At 50.1% G+C, this 16,650-nt stretch overlaps 1 protein-coding gene across 1 annotated transcript in view; it reads left to right on the top strand.

Annotated features, from left to right (window-relative positions):
- Positions 1 to 16,650, top strand: part of EPHB1 (EPH receptor B1) — a 311,624-nt gene that overhangs the window by 184,903 nt on the left and 110,071 nt on the right. Inside the window, exon 4 of the mRNA XM_021715103.1 lies at positions 7,936 to 8,271. Coding sequence (XP_021570778.1) covers positions 7,936 to 8,271 — 336 coding nt within the window. The remainder of the gene's footprint in view (positions 1 to 7,935; positions 8,272 to 16,650) is intronic.

Genomic DNA, 16,650 nt, shown 5'->3' with positions numbered 1-16,650 from the left:
CACCACAGGGCCCTTGCATATACCGGTCCCTTGCCCTGGGGAATACTCCCTCTCTTGAAACTGGCATGGCTCCTGTCTCACTACGCTCATGTCTCTGTCCAGGAGGCCTCTCCTCTGAGAGAGCCCTTCTCACCACCCCAGCACTCTGTCTCCGCTCGCCCCGCTCTGTTCTTTGTCAGAGTGTCATCTCTGTGGATGTTATATATTTATCTACTTGTTGAAGGGTTGTCTGACCCCTCCACTAACAAATAAGCTAGAATTTCACTGAGAGGCTCACTTTCTCAAGATCAGTCAACTAGAGGATACTTTTTTTTTTGAGTCGGAGTCTCACTCTGTCACCCAGACTGGAGGGCAGTGGCATGCTCATGGCCACCACAGCCTCGACCTACTGGGCTCAGGTGATCCTTCCACCTCAGCCTTTTAAGTAGCTGGAACTACAGACACACACCACCATGCTCAGCTAGTTTTTTTGTGGTTTATTGTAGAGACGAGGTCTCACCAAGTTGCCCAGGCTGGTCTCGAACCCCTGAGTTCAGGCAATCCTCTCGCCTCAGCCTCCCAAAGTACTGGGATTACAGGCTGAGCCACCGCAGCCGGCCTAGAGGATACTTTTTCACTTGGTCCCTATGAACACTTTGGCGGTTCATTGGTTGGTTTCGGGGGCTAAGAACCCACTCAGAGTCTGAAAAGTCTTGTGTGTTAACCATGTGTTCGCTTTTCTGGGTAAGAGCTGTGTTGCTTTCATCAGGTTCTCCATGGGGTCTCATGCAGAGTGGGGAGGATTGCACTTCCCCCGATGCCGAAGAGCTCAGTCCCAGCCAGCACACGGGGTTTTGCATCACTCCACCAACACCAGCTCCCCATGGGGAGGGGTACCAGGCCACAGACCCTGCTGCAGCGATGACAGTGCTATCATATTTGAATTCGTTATTCTCATATAACAGTGAAACAAACATGCCCCTGCCAGGAGAGAAGCTGTCCGAGGGACAGGCACTGTCCAGCCCTTTGCTTACACCACTCCATCAGCAGTCCCTTGCAACACTCCCACGAGTGGCAGTGACGGTCATCCCAATCTTACCAGTGAGGATGCTGAGGTGTAGGAGAGGACATGCCAGGAGCCAGGATTCAACTCAGTTCTATTGAAGCTGGAGATCCGTGACCTTCCATTCCTGGGAAGTTGCTACTGGAGTTCATTTTCGACTGATTCGAGAGAAGGCACAAAATTGTCCCTGAGAAAGTCATGTTTATAGAGCTGTTGAGAAAAGTAAACCAACATGATTTTCCTGAGTTGCAATGCCCTTTCCTCCTTGCCTTGGGGGACATCCTACACTTTGAGGAGAGGACCCTCAAAGGATGCCTGGACTTGCAGTGGGACAGGCATCCCTCAGCCTCCTAGCCCCCGCTGCCTTGGGTCCCCAGCACTTTTTTTCTGGAAGGGGCATCCTGAGTATCAGATACCACCTCCGCCATATTGAGGAAAACTGCGTCCCATATGTCTGGTACTTGTCATGCACAGAATGGAGACGACCCCTGCTCTACAAACCCCTCCAAGCTTCTGCTGTTGAACAGTGGATGCCTTTGGCATCAGTTAAATGACATCTCATTCTGTCCATTTTTCACAGGTCCCTGGGAGCTCATGCCTGGTTCCCCAATATGGCCTATCTAGCCTCCTTCCCCCTGTGATAAATCGTGACAACCCCTGCTGCCCCTGACTGACCCCTGTTATCTGGTGCTCTTAGGGTGCCTGAGACAGAACCTTTAGGAACTCCCCCACTGCCAGCGTGGGAAGCTTAGTGAAAGGGACAGGGAACACACAGGCGTGCACCCCTCTCCATGGTCCTGACCCAACATGCTGCTGCGCGTCCCAGTCCTTTCCCCTGGGACGCTGGTCATTCTTGCCTGACCTCTCCCAGGAATTCTTCCCCATGGTGAGGGAGTGATGGAAGAGGAATTGGTGTCATGGTTAGGAGGAGGCCAGAGCAAGAAAGAGAGCTGACCTTAACCTGGAGAGTGTCATGGTTGCAAGAGGCAGCTAGAAAGAATAAAGGTTTGGTCTGGTTTTCTTTTGTTTTGGCACTGTTTTCGAAGAGCCAGTTACCAAAGAACAAGCCACAATGGGTGGTGCAGCTGAATTCATGTTTATTTGGTAACTCCGCTACATTTCTGACATGCGTTTGTGGCTTATATTACCCTTCAACCCACTTGGCTTCAGTCCTTTGTGCCATACTCATGGCATAACAACCAGCCTGAGGCATATCCTGCATGTCCTGTTATCCACAGAATATCTTTTTCGACTCTCCAGCTCCCATTTCCATGTATACCTCTGCTTCTTGAGTCCTATTTACCCATAAAATCTCAAAGACCCTTTGCCTCCCCCAGGAAGCCTTCCGGTCACTCAGACCGACACACAGCTCCCTTAAATAACTGTCACAGTGACCCATGGAGGAGAGAGGCCCTGAACGAACCCTGATTTCAGAAAAGCCATGCTAGACCATGCCAGATTCCCAGCCACCCACACCACGCTCCCTCTCACCATCGCTACCCCAATGTCATTTTCTGGTCTCTCTCCCTACCACCTCTTCACCTTCATTCCACATTGAAGAATGCTGAAGTTCATACTGAGCTACATATTCAATATTGAAGTTCATATTGAAGTCATTTTTCTAATCTACAATCTTTCCCCTTCTCAGCCATGAGAACCTTAAACCTGTTGCTCTCCTGCCTGATAATTCTCAGGAGTCTTGAGTATCCAATGTCCTTCCTGGCTCAGTCCCATACCCTATCTCAATCCTTTCTCCCAAAGGGAGAATGAGTTGATGGCACAGTTTGCTATGGGACTAAAGGATAGATTTTCTTGCCCACAGGTCAGGGGAGGACAACCAAGACCAGATCCTGGGCCAAAGTCCGACTACCTCTTGGGGGGGGCCAGGCAGCAAAGGTGCAGCTACATACAGAAGTCACAAGTCCAGGACCTAATAGGAGTTGGGCCCATTCTGGAGACACAGTGGCATGGTCAAGGCCCAGATTCTCTCCCTTCCTGTGTGCTTGCTGGGACTAGGTGGTCCGGAAAGTACAGACTGAGCCAGCAGCCTCCAGGGTGCTTCTCTCCAAATATAGCCCAGTCGTGTATACCGGGCCTCCAAACATCATCTCTGAAAATAGTGATGTGCACTGATCTCGCCTTTTTTCTCTTTCTTTTTCTTTTTTCTTTTTTTTTTTTTTTTTTGAGTCAGAGTCTCACTCTGTTGCCCAGGCTAGAGTGCAGTGGCACGCTCACGACCACCAAAGCCTTGACCTGCTGGGCTCAGGTGATCCTTCCACTTCAGCCTTCCAGGTAACTGGAACTACAGGCATGCACCACCACGCCTGGCTAATTTTTTTGATTTGTTGTAGAGATGAGGTCTCGCCATGCTGTCCGGGCTGGTCTTGAACTGTGGCTGGTCTTGAATCCTCTTGTCTTCACCTCCCAAAGTGCTGGGATTACAGGCATGAGCCACCCTGCCTGGCTTGCTCTCACCTTTTCCCAAGCACCTGGTAAGCCTTTGCATCTGTATCATGTTGATCCTTAATGATCTGTGTTCATGATTCCCAGTCCTGCATAGGGATGGGGTCTTGCATGGGGGTTCCCCAACACAACTTCCATGACCTCATGGCTTTCACGGTGCTCAGTACTCTTCTGAATGTAGGATCTCTGCTCGGGAAAGAGTGACTGAATTAGGTCAGTCTTAATTAGATGTGCAAGTGGAGACTCCAGGTGACCTGATATTGACAATACAAATACTGCTAATAATAGCCAGTGACATCACTCAGTAGCTCCGAGTACCAGCTACACAAAAACTCTTCAGGCATGTTATCTCATGAAATTCTCAGAACTTCATTTTTCAGATGAGGAAATTTAGGCTTAGAAGTTCATTTTCTCAAGGTCAGCCAACTAGAAGATACATTTTAGCTTGGTCCCCTGAACACTTTGGAGGTTCATAGGTTGGTTTCAGGGGGCAGAGAACCCACTCAGAGTCTGAAAAGTCATGTGTGTTCAGCCATGTGTTCACTTTTCTGGGGAAGAGCCAAGTTGCTCTCACCAGGTTCTCCATGGGGTCTCGTGCAGAGTGTGGAAGGCTCCCCCTCCCCTGATGCCAAGGAACTCAGTCCCAACCTACACACAGAGTTGTGCATCACTCCACCGTCACCCGTTCCCCATGGGAAGGGATCCCAGGCCCCAAACCCTGGATGCAGCAGTGCACAGTTAGCTGGACCCTACCTGCGTGGCACCCTGTACCCATCTGAAATTTACGTCTAAATTCTGAGACCAGGTTGGCCTTATTAAGATTCCTGATAAAGGAATTGACTTTGGGGGCTTCCCTGTCTTCAGCAGATTTTCCCTTTGATTACTCAGGAGTGCTCTTATTTCCAGCCTAATGCCTACAAATAAACTCACGCGCTCTCTCCCGCACACCCTGTCTCACCATCCTTTAAAAAAAAATCATCTGGCCCAAATCACATTAAGAAGCAGGAGATTCTATCTTAATATGGAAACACTTGGGCTTGCGCTGTGGGTCTAGAAGGATCCTTTTTAACCCTTTCAGGAGCCTGTGACAACCATGCTCCGTGCAGGCTGAGCCAACCTCTTGGCACACCCTGGAAGACATTGGAGACCCATCCTCATAACTCAGGACCCTCCACGGCCCCTCCCCACCCAGACAGAAAAATCACAGCTCAATACTTTCTCCCTCCTTTAGGAATGGATGACTCTAGCCCCTTTAATAGAATGCATTCATCGGGGTAACCGTGGCAACAGATCAGAAAGGCTTCCCAAAGCCCGTCTGCATGTAATTAAGAAAAACGAGGAAGAGCAGGGAGTTTGGGCAGCAAGCGCACGGCGCCGAGCCCTGCCACCGCATCCACGGGGCCCTGGGTGGAAAGAGATCTCGGGTTTTCTTCCTCTCCTCTGGCTTCTCCCACTGCCTCCCCTTGTGTTTTCACTTGGTCGTTTTCAATTGGCCCCCTTTCTGGGGGTGCTGCTGGGGGCCAGATTCTGGGAGAACACTCCCTGCGGGAGTAGAGTCCAAGCCCAGGAGGCAATGCGTGGTGAATGGGAACGTGGCCTATCACCTCCCTCCTGGGAGGTTTGTGCAGAGGCCGGCCTCCTCTGCTCAGACTCTTCATGTGAGCATGAGGCCGGGCAGACTACCTGCAGGAACATTCCCATCTCATCAAGATGTCAGGGCATAGACATCCGGCGCCGTCATCACTTTAGCCACCCAGACATGAGCTCTGGGCTTAGAAATTGCAGGAACAATTCTACTGGCCACAGTACGAGGGGTGAGGGTCCAGTGCTGGTGATGGAATCAAGGGTGAAAGACCCTACGGGGACTTGGAGAGGATTTCCCGTGTGCATTTCGGAACTCACACTGTGGCAGAGGAGAACAGATGAGAGATCTTAGGGCAGAAGCAATGCTGGAGAGTTCATGAGGCTTTTACCACAGGGCAGGAAAATCGACAAGGCCCAGAGTTCTGAGGCCACGGGGTACAGAGGAAGGCAGAGGTCTAAAGGAAAGGAGACGGAGCTGTCAGACTGTGGTGATGGTCGTGTGTTGGGAGATACGGAAGACATGGCTCCCAGGGTCTGGCTGGTGACCGCACAGGTGTCAAGGAAGGTAAGCACTGAATTGTGTTCTCTGGATTTGTCAAGTAGGAGGTTGAAGGAGTAGCGATCACGATAGAGGAGTAGAAAAGTAAGCCGGCTGTGGTCAGCTGAGCAGGAGAGGAGAGACAGTATGTGTAGACTCTCTGGAAAATCTTGGCTGAATAGTAAAAACGAGAGGGTGTGTGCTGTAGAGCGATGCTAGGTGCTAAGTGTTTTGGTATGAAAATGGCCAAGACCCATGCAAGTCGAGCTGAGACGTCAGGGGAGAGGGTGAAGATGGTACTCAAGGGAGAGAAGAGAAGATCAAAGGAAGCAGTCTCGAAAGGTGGGTGGGGTGGCTGGTCACGTGCTCAGTACCCGCCTCTGCCCCTCCGCCCAATGCTGCTTTCTGAGTGATAGCCTCGGGGTGTCCCGGGGAAGCAATAAGAGAACGTTTTTACAAGACTGACCCCACGCTTAGCTTGAAGCAGGCGCTCCGTGAGTGTCTTCATTTTGAGATGAGGAACAGTGGCCTGTGGGTGTGGCTAAGCTGTCGGCCATGAAAGTGAGACAGACAGCCGTGGTGTTGACGTCTGGGAGCTTGTGGGACGAGTCTCATCCGTCGGAAACCCACAGACATGTCCGAGACAGGCTTTGACCAATATGGGTGTGAATGGCCAGGCCCTGTGAGAACCCACCTGGGATGGCACTGATTACCCTCCCAGCATAGCTGTGGGCTGATTTGAAGAGAGATGGATGCTTATTCCTGGGCAGATGGGTGGGGAATTCTTGAACACCGTTTGTGAGACTTTAGGAAGAATGCTTCCTGAATTCTGCCCTGTCACAGGCTTTCTCGAACACCGTGCGGTAGCTGGGGCCTAATGGGCTTTCTATGGCGCCGTACTGATTTTCTTTCATGTTTTCATGGAACCCGATTTAATATTTGCTTTCTGCTCTGGCTGCTTGCTGTTGACTGATTCAACACCAAATCCTTCCCTGGTGCCCCCCGACCTTGTTGTTATTCCCTCGTTTTGTGTGTTGGCATTTGATTCCTGTCTCCAGCATGAACCACTTTACACATGTCTTCGTTCAGCTGGCGATGGTCACGTGCGTGGATTCTGAATGCATTAGTCTCCATCGTGGCTGCTCCTGCAGCCCCGCCGTTCGGAAGGGGCGGAGGGCTCCCAGGCAGGGTTTTCTGTCACTTAAACATTGCGGGGAGGCAAGCCTCCGCTTTCAGAGGCTGTGACCGGTTCTGTTCTTGGTCAGCACGTTGTTCAACTTAATCTCAAAACGCCCAGCACTCAGGCCATTCGGCCAACAATGTTTTGCTCTCCTGCAAAGCACCGGGCTTTCCAGAGTTTTGTGACAAGGCGTTCCACTTTTGCCAGAGTGCGAACAGTAGCCATAAAGAGAGCTGTCCAGAGAGAGGTTGCTGCCCTCCGTGAGTCCCAGTGGGGCCTGGCTGGTTTGTCAGAGAGCCTGTTCGGAGCAGGGCCATAGTTAAGAACATGAGTTTTGGAATCAGACAGGCGTGGGTTTCCATGCTGGCTCTCAATTCTTACAGACCATGTGGTCTACAGCCAGCCTCGTCTCCAAGCTTTACTTTCCATTCCTACAAAACTGAGAAAATTACTGTATCTTCCTGGTAGGGTTCTTGGGGGGATTAAATGAGGTGATGCATGCAAATCAGCCAGCAGAATGTCTGGAATACACGCCTACGTTTTTCTGATGTCATGGAGTCAGAAAAGGGGGCTGCGTGAACCTCTCCCGCCCGACTTGGCTTCTTGTCTCCCTCACCGAATCTGGTGCAATGTAAATATTCATAGATTCAGGTACTCGGGTAGCCTGTCCTGAGACAAGCGCCCCTGCCACCATGCACATACCAGAAAGACCCCAAATGGGGTGAGATTTGGTGCAGAATTCCAGGACAGGATCTGTTGGGCTTTTCAGAGGTCACGTGTGTCCCTCTACCCTTGAATTCTACGCCAATCTAAAAAGGACAGGAATCCAGCTGATGTCCAACACATACACTTTTTATTAACTCTAAATCTGGTAGGAGGATGCAACTTGGTCCTGAGAACAAGACTTGACCCCAGGCTCTCTCTGGGCACATGTGATGGAAAGAAAGACATCCCCAGTGGAGATCCCCACCGTTCTGTTTTCCTCAGAATGGATTGGAGCATGGAGATTTGGGTCGAGGAGGAGGGTGAGCACCTGCAATGAAGGTGGAAGGCGCCCAGGCAGGCCAGGGAGATGCCGAACGGGGGGCTCTGCCTGGCCTCATTGGGCTCTTCTTTGTCTCCCTGCAGGCGTCCCATCGGGTCCTCGCAACGTCATCTCCATTGTCAACGAGACTTCCATCATCCTCGAGTGGCACCCTCCGAGGGAGACAGGCGGACGGGACGATGTGACTTACAACATCATCTGCAAGAAGTGCCGCTCCGACCGCCGGAGCTGCTCCCGCTGCGACGACAACGTGGAGTTTGTGCCCAGGCAGCTGGGCCTGACCCAGTGCCGCGTCTCCATCAGCAGCCTGTGGGCCCACACCCCGTACACCTTTGACATCCAGGCCATCAATGGAGTCTCCAGCAAGAGTCCCTTCCCCCCCCAGCACGTGTCTGTCAACATCACCACAAACCAAGCCGGTGAGTCTGGAGCTTCCGTGCCCCTTCTGCTGTCCGTGAGGCTGACTCTTGGTCTGCGTAGGGGCATAGCTGCGGCCACGCCAATGCTGCCAGTCTGGCTAAGCCTCCTCCCAGGAGCAAAGGCATCGGGTGAGGGGCATTTGCAGTCACGGAGAAGGTCGGGGCAGTGTTTCCCCTCTGAGGATGAGCTGCAGACCGGGGTGGGGGGTGGATTTTCTTGTGCCCAGCCCAGAAGCTAAGATGCATATCCAAGTCAGAGTAGGACCCAGTGCTCTGCATCCAGCGGGAGCTTAACACATGCTGTTGGAAAGATGGATAGAGAGACGGGCAGACAGACAGGTGTGTGGGCAGACTAATGGGGGGACGGCTGAATGGATGGACAGAGGGGTGGGCAGGCAGGTGGACAGATGATTGGACAGATGGATGGAGGGTTATGTGGGTGGAGGCCCTGAATGACCTCGAGAACAAGAACACCGACAATGCCTTAGTGGAAACCATGAAAGAAACTTTCCAGAAGTCACACAGTGAAGTCAACGTCACCACCCCAGATTATTTTTCGATGAAAGTCATGTAATTCAAGGGTGCTCTTTCCTGTAGAGCTTGCTCAGATGAATGCCCCGTGGTTATGGAGACCTCAGATAGGTGGCATAGATCCCTCCTGAGAGCCCCCGGCACTCTCTTCTCTCTTCTTTATTTCTGTATCTTTTACTCTTCTGAGCTTTCCTCTTTACTACTTTCTGCGTCTCTTGCAGCAGTCCGTCTTTCTCCATCCATTTTGCCCGTCCATCCGTGGGCTCATTCACTCACTTGTTTACTCGTTCGTCTGAAAGAGGCAGTTCTTGAGCCTCGACTGTGTGTCAAGCTGCAGACGAGATGCTGAGTGGGAAACGGTGCTGCTTAAACACTGTTGTCCCTCCCCTGAAACTCGCTCACTGAAGAACAGAGAGGATCTAGATACGAAGCTCAAAGTCGCAGGCCAAATGCCACGCACATGCGGCAAATACTGAGGGAATCAGAGAGAAATGAACACTCTCTCCCCCAGGGCTGCGGAGGGGAAGCGGACATCCCATCTGCAGGCAGTGGGGGTCATGGGCAGCGGACCTTGCTCTTATTTGGAATGATAGATTTTTCTCAATCAACACATTCTGGAAGGACAGCTTGTTAGTGGGCTAGCGGGAGCCAACATCTCACCTTGCTCTCTCTTCCTCTGAGTGCCTCTTCTCCCCTACTCCATTCCTTTCTATGCCTCACCTCTCCACCCTCAAACTCATTCTGTCTCTTTTAATGCCATGAGTCTCTGACGACAGATGATTCTGAGGTTTAAGCTGTCAGAACGGAGGAGAAAAAAAAAGGTGCTGCAGGAGAGCACGCCTGTCCAGATGGCTGCGTTGTTGCTGTGTGTGTGTGTGAGTGTGTGTGTGTGTGTGTGTGTGTGTGTTTTCGTGGTGTGTTTGTGTGTATGTATGGTCACGTGTTTACATGCGTACGTGTGTAGTGAGAAAATAAGAGTGAAAGTGTAGAAGCCTCCAGCTGGTGACCACAGTCCCGGTGCCATGGAGACAAAGGTTGTGACATTCTGTCTTACCCAAAGGAAAGGGAATGGAAATTTCCACATTATGTTGAGCACGGAACACGGGCAGCCTTTGTTACCCGTATTTCCCCCTGGAGAATTTAAGGCAGGAAACTGGCTGAAATATTTTCGTGTCCCAGCTTCTGGGACTCACAATCCTGCCAGGCTGTCATGTTACACTGGGCTTGGCTGTCTTTTCTCTCTCTCTAAGCATGTGCGAACGAACCTGCCACTTATGTGGGCTTGCTTTTGTCTCGGCCCCTCCCTTGCCTTCTCCTGCTATTCTTGAACCCGCCCATCTGCCTATCTTGCCATCTGCACCTTTCCAGACTTCACTGGATCTCAGAGACCAGGGCGCTTGCAGGGACCCTGCATGACCAGCGACCACACTCTTTCTTTCTTCTTAGCCTTACCCGTTTGCTGCTCCACGACCACATTCCTCATGCGCTTTATTCCCCTGTGACAGGCCCCAGGATCTTAATCTTCCCTGATTTTGTCATCGCAGCCTCCGTCATCACCTTCCAATCTGTGATTCCTTGGTGATTCTGGAATGGCGGTGTCCAAAAGTCTTCAATCCCCGAGAAAAGGGTGCAACTGCTTCTCAGAAGCACGTTGGTTATGGTAGAATGAAGGTCAAGCTGACCAGTGGTTCCTGATCTGTGGGCTGTGTGGCTGAGGAACTCGGGGCTGTCACCTTGATTTCGTGAGTCATATGCAAATTATTTTAGCCAACAGGCAGTATTTTTTTTTTTTTGAAAGACGAGAAACCAGCACAACAAACAACCTCTGCCAGAACAGTTTAGAAACATGAACAGAATCTGTGCATTTCACCAGAAGCGGAAGAAAAAGACTAAGTAGTAGGTGGCACAAAAACTCAAATGACTCAAATCCATTAAGAGATGATCTGGGTAAACTCATGTGTCACCAAGAGGTCATGCCATGGCCAACCCCTTTCCAAGACCCTCCTGAGCTAACCCACTCTGGGTGAGATCCAGGTCAGCCTGCCCTCCCCCCACCCCCCGGCCTCATGGTCTGGCGTGACCCCTAGCAGTGCCTGTGGCCGCCACTGCCCTACTGTTTGGCCATGAGTGGATAGATGGCAGGCAAAGAATTTGGCCAAGAGCAGTCCTGGAATCAGCCATTACAAAAACACACAAGTGTTTACCGAGTGCCCACTCTGTGCCTGGGACTGCCCAAATTGTGAAGCGGCTGGGGACCCTTGGGTGGGTCCTCACAGAAAAATAGGTGAGTAATTACTATAGTGAACACCTCATGTTTGTGTTTCTCTTGAGTTCACAAAGAATGTGTAGACTCATCAAATCCCCATAATTACACGATAACTTGGAATTCGTGTTCCCATTCTTCAGATAAGGAAGCAGAGGCTTCCAGGGGTTTTGAGAGCACAGGACTAGAGGAGGGTCAGCAGGATATTGCTCGTCTGTGTCTGCCTTTCAGTGTCCTGTCCTAAAAGTGGGCAGTCTGTCTGGACTCTCCATTTCAGAGTCTCCAGCAGTAGGCTCTCCTTCACTCCAGGAATTGTGATTGAAGAAGAGATCTTGGATACTTCTCAATCACTTCATGGTCTTTGGGCATTAATACATTCCTTACTGAGCACAAGCTTTTGGGGAGGAACACCAAAGCATCTGTGGAGTCCTGAGGTTCAAAGCACCCCTCATCTTCTTCCGTCATGACCCCAGCCCTGTGTATAGACACGGCTCCTCAAGGACCTCGCATCTCTTAGAGCGTCTCAAGATTAGCTCCTCGGACAGTTTCCCAGCAGTGGCAGACAGCCACCCCTTTTGATCACTCCGATGGGTGGACCCTTACCAAGTGATTTACAGAGATGAGATGGGTCAGATGAAGAAATTGGGACCAGAACGCTTTTGGAATTTTCTCAGCATCTTTCGGTTGGCAAATGATGTCTCAGACTCAGGTTTGTGGTTATTTTATCCACAGACTGATAAAAAAAATCTCATTATAGTGGGCTGTGTAAGTTGTAAGCTCTCTCTAAGCTGCTGCCACATAGCTGGGCCACTTTAGCTGTCAAAAAAATATCCATCATCTTTGGTCAGGGTTGGTCATGAATTATGCAAGCTCAGATTTACGTGAGGTCTTCAGGGATGCATCCTTGCACTGAATACAGCTGCCTTGAGTTTAAAATAAAACAGATCAGGTAGAGTTCTCTCTGTTCCAGTGGCCAAGTGATCTGCAGAGAGGTTGTTATCGCCACTAACTCTTGCAGTCACTCTTTGGCATCTGGCCCTAAATTCAGACTGATGGCCAGATCATCTGCCTGTCAGAGAGAATTAAGTGAATGACAAACTTTGCTTCTCTCTTCTGCCAACTAAACCCAGAGTGTCAGAGTTGGAAAAGAAGGCCTCTGTGGAAATCTTGGGGGAGAAAAGATAAATCAGACCAGCGCGTGAATTTGGGACCATCTAAACCAAAGGGAATAAACTCAAAGGCCCCTGAGACCAGGCAGGTCATGGAGAGGAGCAAAGAAGGACCAGAGATAAGGCATTAGGGAGTGGTGGAGACTGCAGGGAACAGAAGAGCACGGACTCAGCCACAACTCAGCTCTAGCAAGGGTTACGCCCAGCTCTGCCTGCTTTAATAAGCTGAGAATCCAGGTTTACGGTGTTGACAACTGATTAGAAAATTTTAAAGTACTTGAGAGCCAAACAAATCCAATTTTGGACTTGGCCTATTTGCTATGGTTTGTAACCTCTGATTCAGAGAGTTAATCTGATTAATCTTACTGGTGAGCATGCTGTGTTTTTCATTCTCATTTCACCACAGGACAGTCATCTTCCTTGCCGATAGGGCTCATGGGGGCAAAGGTGCAGTGTAGGATGCCTGGGGTGGGTTCCCCTCTCTGCTCCTCACAACACTCAAGAGAGTTTATTTGACTCACTTTTCCTCGTTTTTCGCCTGCAAAACGGGAGTCATGATACCTGCTTCCTAGAACTGTAGTGACAAGCAAATGAGACAGCACCTAGAAAATCATTCTGTGAGCTAGGCTATGGACTGGGAGATTAGCATCATTTCTGAGGATGTGTCCTGAGCTCAAGAGCAATTTGCTGTACTTTTTCTCCCTAGGCTGCTTCCTTCCAAGGCTTCTCAGTCTCTTTGTCTGGGACTGATGTTATCCATATCAGATATGTAACAAATACTCGCTTGTCCATTCTGTTGGGAGGAACAGGTACCAGAAAAAAGGGTGGCAAAGTCTGCATCTCAATGAGCTAATGAGGAAGGTGAGATTGGAGCCCAGGACCAGATACCTGTCACCGGATTCACCTGCTGCTCAGAAGGGCCCATCGAGTCTGGGTTTTCCTCGTTGTATGTTTGGAGAAGCAGCACGTTTCCCTTGCATGACCTGATCCCAGCAGCACAATTGAGATCTGACATTTATATCACGTGTAGTTCACATGTGACCTGCTGTGCTGACTGCATGTGGAATACTATTCATCATGTCTCAACACAGACACAACCCAGTCTTTAATTTTGTTTTAAAATCACCACACTACTTCTGTTAATAGCCATGAGCTCCTGTAGTTTGTCCATTTTTAAGGCATTTTTAAAGTTCTTAGACAATTAAAGTCACTCAGATACACTACTTTTCCTACAAGAGAATTACCTAGCCCATCAATTCCTCAGACTACACCACCTAATTTGCATTATTCCTTGGTTAAATATAGTATTTGCATGCATAAAGAATAATCTTTGAATATGAAAAGGAATTTTATGATATTGCAATATATTGAGCTCTTTGGAGGAAAGATATTATGTAAATCTCAAAATTAAATATTAAAACAATATTACACTGCTGCCTGTAAAAATGTGGAGTGTTAAGATCCATATGCTGAAACCAGTTCATTTTTAAGGGCTGTTCTCACTGGAAATTAGCAGACAAAATTTGCAGAGAAGAGATTGAGTGAGAACTATAGAAAGACTGGAATGAATTAAAGAAAACTTTCATCGAACTTAATAAAGAAAAGCTAGAAAAAAAGCCTAAGTAAATAAAATTTTCACTGTTCTTAATTCAATTTGATAGTTCATTTCATTGCTTTCTTCTCATTGTTGATTTTAGGAAGGCTGTTTCTATTGTTTCTTAAGCTCTGGCATTGAGAAGGAACTTCCAAGTGGCTTCCGAAAGGCCCTGGCCACTTGTAAACCATGACATGTAGTCTGTTGGGTTTAGAGGGTTGGCAGGCAGCACTGTCCCTGACCAGTATGGCAGCCCTCACCCTCAGTTACCTTTGCTTCTTTACCCGATGGCAAACTGTGTGATGTATCAGACTTTCTCACCTACCACTCGCTTCACGAGGGAGGGACTTCACAATGCCAGGCACAGAGAGCCTTGATAAATATCTGTCAGATGCCTTTGGTCCCCACAGATGAAAATTAGTATGTAAGCATCGGACACAGTTGTGGGGATCAGAATGGGTCCTGGTGGCCCACGAGTGATATCTTAAGATCCCTCCCAGGTCAGCCAGATAACCAGATATCTCCCTCCTCTGTCAGTCCTAGAAGGAAGACGTAGAGGATGAGACTTAGGATGATACTACAAGTCCTGATCCCACTCCAAGAAACACAGAGAGACTCAACCACACGCAGAGGGTTGGGTTTGGGTGTTGCGAGCATGTTCACTTTGAAAGTGTATTCAATCACTTAACACATCCTTTGTGACTGTTTACCAAGGACCGACTCAGGGAACCTGCCTTTTAGGGGTTCCCATTCATTCTTTTCCTCAGCAGATGTTTCTGGGGGCCTTCTACCTCCTGTATACTGCTTTAGATGGCGGGAACACAGCAGCAAATGGAACACACAGCCGTCTGGGTCTCGGTGCAGCTCACATTCTTATCCACAGCCCTCCCTATGTCGGGATCAGAGGCCCAGAAAAGTCATACCGTGAGTAGGTACCTGAGCCAGGAAACGACTCGAGGGGCTGCCGGCCTCTCCGCCAGGCTCTGGGTGACACCCTTCATCCTGGTACCAATTCTCACGTTCCAAAAGGTAGGATGTACCCACACACTGTTGTCAGAGAGTGCTTCAGCTTGTGGTGGTAGACTGGACAGCCACAATGTGTTGGGTGGGATATTTTGTTGTTCACTAACTGAACCACTGGAACTCCCTATGGGTCACACCGTGGCTGGATGTGGGACTTCTCCACTCCAGGTCCTGAGCAGCGACGGGTGCTGCTGTTGACAGCTCCAGAACAGCCAAGATCACCCTCGCCCTGCTAGGATGGCCAAGAGCGCCCAAGCCCCGGGGACCAATTATTTGCTCAGTTGACTCATCTTGTGCCTTCCATCTTGGGCCAGGCACTTCAAGTCGCAGGTTGGGAAATGGCAGTGGGGCTGCCGGCCGTAAGACTGTAGGAAACTCCTCTTCCTGTTCAGAGTCTACATGACACCATTGTCACCCTCCTTACAGAGGGAACACCAGTTGAATTATGGGATAATTGCTGTTCACCTTGTGGCACAGAGGATACGGGGGAGGAGAACTCCAGGTGATCTGTCCACTCCACACTCCTGTGGCCACTCCCAGCGTCAACTCCATGAGGTCACTCTAATTCCCAGTAGAGAATTCCCGTATTGCGCTGACCAATGGTTGTATCTATCTAGGTATCTAGCTGGGCGCCTGAAACATAGAAAGCAATCAACACATGTTCATCGAATGAATGAATTATGATTAAATAAATTCGTGAATGAGTGAATGCCTCAGTCTTTTTCGAACTTAACTCAGGAATCAGCGAATTGTGGAGCTTTGGCTCTCTCTGTGGTCTCTTCTTTGTCAGGTGCCTTTGGGAGGGGGACTGTGATGGGAGCAAAGCCCCTAAATTCTCCCAGACGTTGGTGAGACCTGGGGCTCCCTGTGTGCGCCACACCCCAAGTTGTGGCCCTGCGTGAGCCACTCTTCCATGACCTGGCCTGCCTCCCCCTTGCCCTTCTGGCAGGGACTTGGCTGCCTGCACGGGTGCAGGGGGGTGGTTGGGCCGGCATCCCAGCACTGCTGTCTGTCCCCCTGCATGCCAGCCCCACGCCTGTCATTTTCACAGTACCATCCATGTTAAACAGGCAGGAGCACCAGGGGTTTCTGAATGCAGCAATTAACAAAACAGTAATCAAGCTAAGTGTTTAATTTCAGAAAATTAACATCTTCTCATGAGCGAATGTGGAAGATGGGGGGAAAAGCGCATTGAATGTTCTGGGTAAATAAAGGCAACACTGGACCGCAGATATGTTCCAGTATGAGTGAGACGGTTGGCCAGTGCCCCAGGCCTGGGATCAGTTTCCTTCTGAGAGCCAGACTGCCGAAAACCTTAGCTACCCAATTGAGGCCTGGGATTTTAAAGTGTGTCTATGTATTTCCTTCCTTCCATCCTTCCTTCCTTCCTTCCGCCCTCCCTCCCGCTCTCTTTCTTGGCAGAACAAATGCTTTCTCCATCCAGAAGGACTTAGGGGAACAAGTATCCAGACATGCCCCTGTAAGCGCATCTGCCCTGTAGAAACTCCCAGGGGCTTGTGTGTGGGGAGGGACGCTTGTAAGGCGATGGGTGTGTAGGGGCTGGGTGGAGGCGGGAGGTCGGCGAGGAGGAAGCTGAGAGGATGAGGAAGGTAGCTTTGTGTGAGGGATGGGTGTGAACTTTGGCTCAGATGGCCTTGAGGCTCAGTGACGCAGTGCCACAGGGAGGGAGGCTCTCGGAGTGGGCTGAGCTTGGAGGCCTGAGGAACTGTGTTCCCACAGTGCCGCAGGTCCTCAGGAAGGGCTTGACCCCCTGGCGAATGAGCAGCATGCCTTGAGGG

This window comes from Carlito syrichta, unplaced genomic scaffold (assembly GCF_000164805.1).
Source record: "Carlito syrichta isolate Samal-C Ts95f unplaced genomic scaffold, Tarsius_syrichta-2.0.1 Scaffold306659, whole genome shotgun sequence".
Lineage (NCBI taxonomy): Eukaryota > Metazoa > Chordata > Mammalia > Primates > Tarsiidae > Carlito > Carlito syrichta.
Note: the sequence above shows the minus strand (reverse complement) of the source record. Positions and strands in the feature narration are given on the sequence as shown.